General features: G+C 31.4%; 1 protein-coding gene across 3 annotated transcripts in view; it reads right to left on the bottom strand.

Annotated features, from left to right (window-relative positions):
* The window catches only part of LOC106468987 (calcium-transporting ATPase sarcoplasmic/endoplasmic reticulum type-like), a 43,103-nt gene that overhangs the window by 2,452 nt on the left and 36,022 nt on the right, over positions 1-4,629 (bottom strand). Inside the window, exons 18-19 of one of the 3 annotated variants that reach the window (XM_022397383.1) lie at positions 3,841-4,007; positions 3,325-3,442 (exon numbers count right to left, since the gene is read on the bottom strand). In XM_022397383.1, the coding sequence (XP_022253091.1) occupies positions 4,001-4,007 (7 nt within the window). In that variant the 3' untranslated portion in view covers positions 3,325-3,442; positions 3,841-4,000. Of the gene's footprint in view, positions 1-2,044; positions 2,601-3,324; positions 3,443-3,840; positions 4,008-4,218; positions 4,275-4,629 lie in introns of those variants that run through there. The other 2 variants (XM_013929441.2, XM_022397384.1) reach the window with 2 other exon arrangements.

Below are 4,629 nucleotides of genomic sequence, written 5' to 3'. Positions count from 1 at the left end.
CAATGTATTGTGGGTCGTTGATCCCATGACCATGGCCTTATCTGTTCCATTATGTTGGGTCAATTCCCTCTGTGATAATATACACCAAATGTCCATTATGTTGGGTCAATTCCCTCTGTGATAATATACACCAAATGTCCATTATGTTGGGTCAATTCCCTCTATGATAATATACACCAAATATCCATTATGCTGGGTCAATTCCCTCTGTGATAATGTACACCAAATATCCATTATGCTGAAAAGTTATCTGCTTTTGGGAATGTTTTACAAGACAGAGAATAATTATTCACAAAAGTTATAAGTGCAACATAACTGGTTTAAAAAAAAAGAAAGAAGGAAAAAAAAAGTAACTGTGCCATCTGTTGGATATTTTTAATTTCATTAAAGAAAAAAAAATTGTAGTTTTACAGCACAAAAACTAAAAACAATCTTTTTTTTTTTTCTTTACAGTAAATGGTTTATTATTTTATTTTTTTGGGATGGGTAAAATAAGAAATTGAAAATAATACAAATAGCATTATTCTTTGGCCGATCAACTTTAGCGATGTTCTGCTAAGCACAGAAGTCTCGATTATCATATAAAATACTAAAACAAACAAACTATAATTCAACTTATTATTCCATGATCAACAAAATTGTGAACCATATTTTGATTTTTACAAATCAGTAATAATGAATTAAGATTACAAGCTGAAATTCCTACAGTTTCCAACCAGTGCTTAACAGTGTAGTGATACTGGCTTTGAAAACTAAAAACTTTAAAATATGGTTAATATTTCATGAGAAAAACAAAAATAGAAACATCAACTAAAAGATGAAACAAAATCATTTCATTGGCAATATAAAAAAAATAAAAAAAATGCAGTTTCCAGCAAAAAATATTGGGAAAAACACATTAACGCTTTTGGTGTGTAAAACATATCGGGATGATTCCCAAAAAGCGTCAATTATTCACCAAAAAATTAAATTAGGAATTATAACCATTTCTAGTCTTTTGTGAAGCCGTGGGGGGTAAATCAGCTTGTCGCATCAAATGGCTATAAATTTCAAATCAGACGTGTCCAGTTGAAGCATCGTAAGGGTTAAACAAAAACAACAAAACATGCAAACAACTTGCTTAAATAAACATCCAAGTACAAGTGGTTACCAATACTGACGAATTTTAAAGCATGCACAGCCGTAAACACAAAAATTAACTACGTACATGATAAAAATAGTTTCCGAGGTTAAAGTGACATGAATGAAAGATACAATTTTATCTACATAGTTTAAATATTGTTGTTGTTTCTTTTGTCGAATTTTATGCAAAGCTACTCCAGAGCTATCTGTGCTAGCCATCACTATTTTTGAAACGACAGACTAGAAGAAAGCAACCAGTCAACATCATCCACTACCAACTCTTGGGCTACTCTTTACCAATAAATAGTGGAATTGGCTGTCACACTATAATGATCCCAAGGCTGTTCCCCCTGTGTAGCAAACTTGATGTTAAAAAATTGATAATAGAAGTTTTTTTTTATTATACAATGTCTTATGAAAATGAGCAAACTAAAGCTTCTAATGAAATCAAATGTAATTTGAAATACAACACGCTTCACAGTCTATAACATTAAGTGAACTGTTATTATGGCACAGTTTGAAAGAATGATATGTAGTGTTTAAATTACGATGATCACAGTAATAATATTAACATATTAAAGCTCTCATAACTCATCGCTCTGATTTAACAATTTGATACGATTACAGATAACTTTGTTTTTGGCTCAAAATTTGTAGCAATTTAAAATATTTTCTTTTACAGGTTAGTCAACAGTAAGAGAAGGTTAGATAGTTAAAACCACGTCAAGTAGCTGTAGGAAAACAAACACAATGCAGAATTAAAACAAAGGCAGATGGGTTAATTTCTAGTGTTAAGATAAAAATGTTATTAATATTGATCGGAATAAATTACTTTGTAAGAAACGGAAGGTATATTAAAGCAGATGTTATGAGAGGCAGAAGTGAAACTGGTTTTGTAGAGAAACAATTAAATACAACAAAGGACTTTTACACAAAACAATAACTTTCTTTTATATTCATAAACTTATACAAAATACCAGAAATTATACTTTTCTCATTATAGACTGGCGACAAGATGTAAGTAGTTAGTAGCATAGTTCATGCAAATTTTACAAAAAAAAACAAAACCTAAAACATTTTCCAGGATCCACACTAAAATTTCCAGGACTCTCAAATACTGCCATGCAGGAATAAACTTGTATTTTTTCTGGAAGTTTTGAAAATCAAATGCAAGTTTAATATTAACACTAGATACACAGAGTACAGTTTGGACAAGACAATGTAATTCCCTTACAGAGGATTTCAGGTCATAAAAAAAAATATATATGTACATTTTTCATAAGCCTCAAGTAAAAAATTAATTAATACTTAAGAAACTATGGATTTTCAAGGTACAGGTTGTTAATTGTCTAGTTTAAAATACAACACCTGTTTTTAGTAAATTTCTTCCCATGATTTCACTGAAGCTGCAAGCATCTTAAATGCACACAAAGATAACAAGTGAGCTGTTCATGGTGCTGAGTAAAAATTCAACATTTCTTATCCACGCTTTGATGACTGTAAATATGACGGCGAACAAGGACAATGATAAAATTAAGATTATAAAATATGGGAGCTTCACGAAGAAGAAAAAAAAACAGATTAATGATACGTACAGTCACACATTTGAGAAAGAAATATTAGGTGTTTTGTTTATAAGTTCACTATCTGATAACAGTAAAAAATTAGTTGTTTACAACAGTAAAATGGATTTATATTATCAATGTGGGTGGAGGAACTGATAGGCTAGATTTTAACAATACACGAAAACAGGTTTTTATAATCTTGCAATATTCAATCACAAGCACCAGGGAATAAAAGGACCAAAAACAGAGTCACGGGTTTAGGAAGAAATGCACTGGTTGCTAAATCTAGAACTAAAGCAAAGGGTATTTATCTTGCAATATTCAATGAAAAAAAACCACAGAGGTCAAATAATGTAAATCAAGGTCAAGGATCAATAAGGAGAACTGAACTATGAGTTATGTTTCTTCAAGTATTAAACTAAAGATATCAGAGCTGTCAAAAAGGGAAGAAATACATCAAGGTCAAGAACTGAAGATGCAATGCATTGATTTAGGAGAATTCAGAAAAAAGATTTTGTTTTTTTCTTGCAGTTTCCAATCAGGCACACTGGATTATTAAACAGGAGAGTACATCGTGGTGGCAGCACACATGCCCAAGCAGAAGTAAACCAATGAAGACCAGTAAAACGTTTTGTACCATCAATAAAGTTCCGTGCAATGAACTTCATAATCTCATCTAAGACGAGGACCGGGAGAGATATCTTCATAACAGCCATCCACTCGTCAAACGTCAATGGGCAAACAGAGAAAATTGTCTACAAGAAATATATTTTAAACATTACAGTATACAGAGATTATACATTGCCATTACTAATTTGATACTTGTGAAACACATTAAAGGATCAATTCAAATTCAATCGATGCCCAGATATAACTAGACATGAAGTTACGTTAAAATAAGATGGTTAAAATCATTGTAAGGGACGGAGTGATACGTCATAAATGTTTTGACCAAACGACCTACATTCATTTTTCATCATTTCTTCATATTTTCAGAGTTTAACCCAACATAAACATACTTTAAAAAATATACAAGATGCATCATCTTTTACATTTTACTTACAAACAGTATTCAACTGATGAAATAAATGGCTTTTGTTTCTAACTATTTCACTCATTTTTGTCAAGAAATATAAAAAAATAAAAAACTTACAGAGAGGATATCAATGTAGAGTATCATGAAGTGTAAGGTCATGGAAAGAGCCATTGCAGACACTAACCACAAGTTTGTCCAGGGAGGCATGGCAATAAGAGACTGATTTTCTGAGAGACTAGTTAATATGAAATAGAATAAGCATTACTTTCAGAAACATTTACTCACATTTTACAATTCCCCTTACTTTTGTAACTCCTACTCTTCAAATAAGTAACTAATAATTGGTGAGTACTTTATGTTTAACTACAAACAATTTAACAGTTTTTTTTTTATAAAGACGGCATTATGGTCTTTCCATCCCCCCCCATTAAAACAAACACTGATTTATTGTTTCATATATTTTACATGTATAATATACAAATAACATTTTGTGATCAAGGAAAAGCTACATTATGTTACTGAAAACAAAGAATTGATTCTTGCAATGTGATGTCTTTGATAGTTAATTAACACAATGTGACTAATTGTCACTAACTATTTGGTGTATATTATCATAGAGGGAATTGACCCAGCATAATGGACATTTGGTGTATATTATCATAGAGGGAACTGACCCAGCATAATGGACATTTGGTGTATATTATCACAGAGGGAATTGACCCAGCATAATGGACATTTGGTGTATATTATCACAGAGGTAATTGACCCAACATAATGGATATTTGGTGTACATTATCACAGAGGGAATTGATCCAGCATAATGGACATTTGGTGTATATTATCACAGAGGGAATTGACCCAGCATAATGGACATTTGGTGTATATTATCACAGAGGGAATTGATCC

Source organism: Limulus polyphemus, unplaced genomic scaffold, assembly GCF_000517525.1.
Source record: "Limulus polyphemus unplaced genomic scaffold, Limulus_polyphemus-2.1.2 Scaffold3250, whole genome shotgun sequence".
Classification (NCBI taxonomy): domain Eukaryota; kingdom Metazoa; phylum Arthropoda; class Merostomata; order Xiphosura; family Limulidae; genus Limulus; species Limulus polyphemus.
This window is presented reverse-complemented; position numbering and strand designations above follow the sequence as displayed.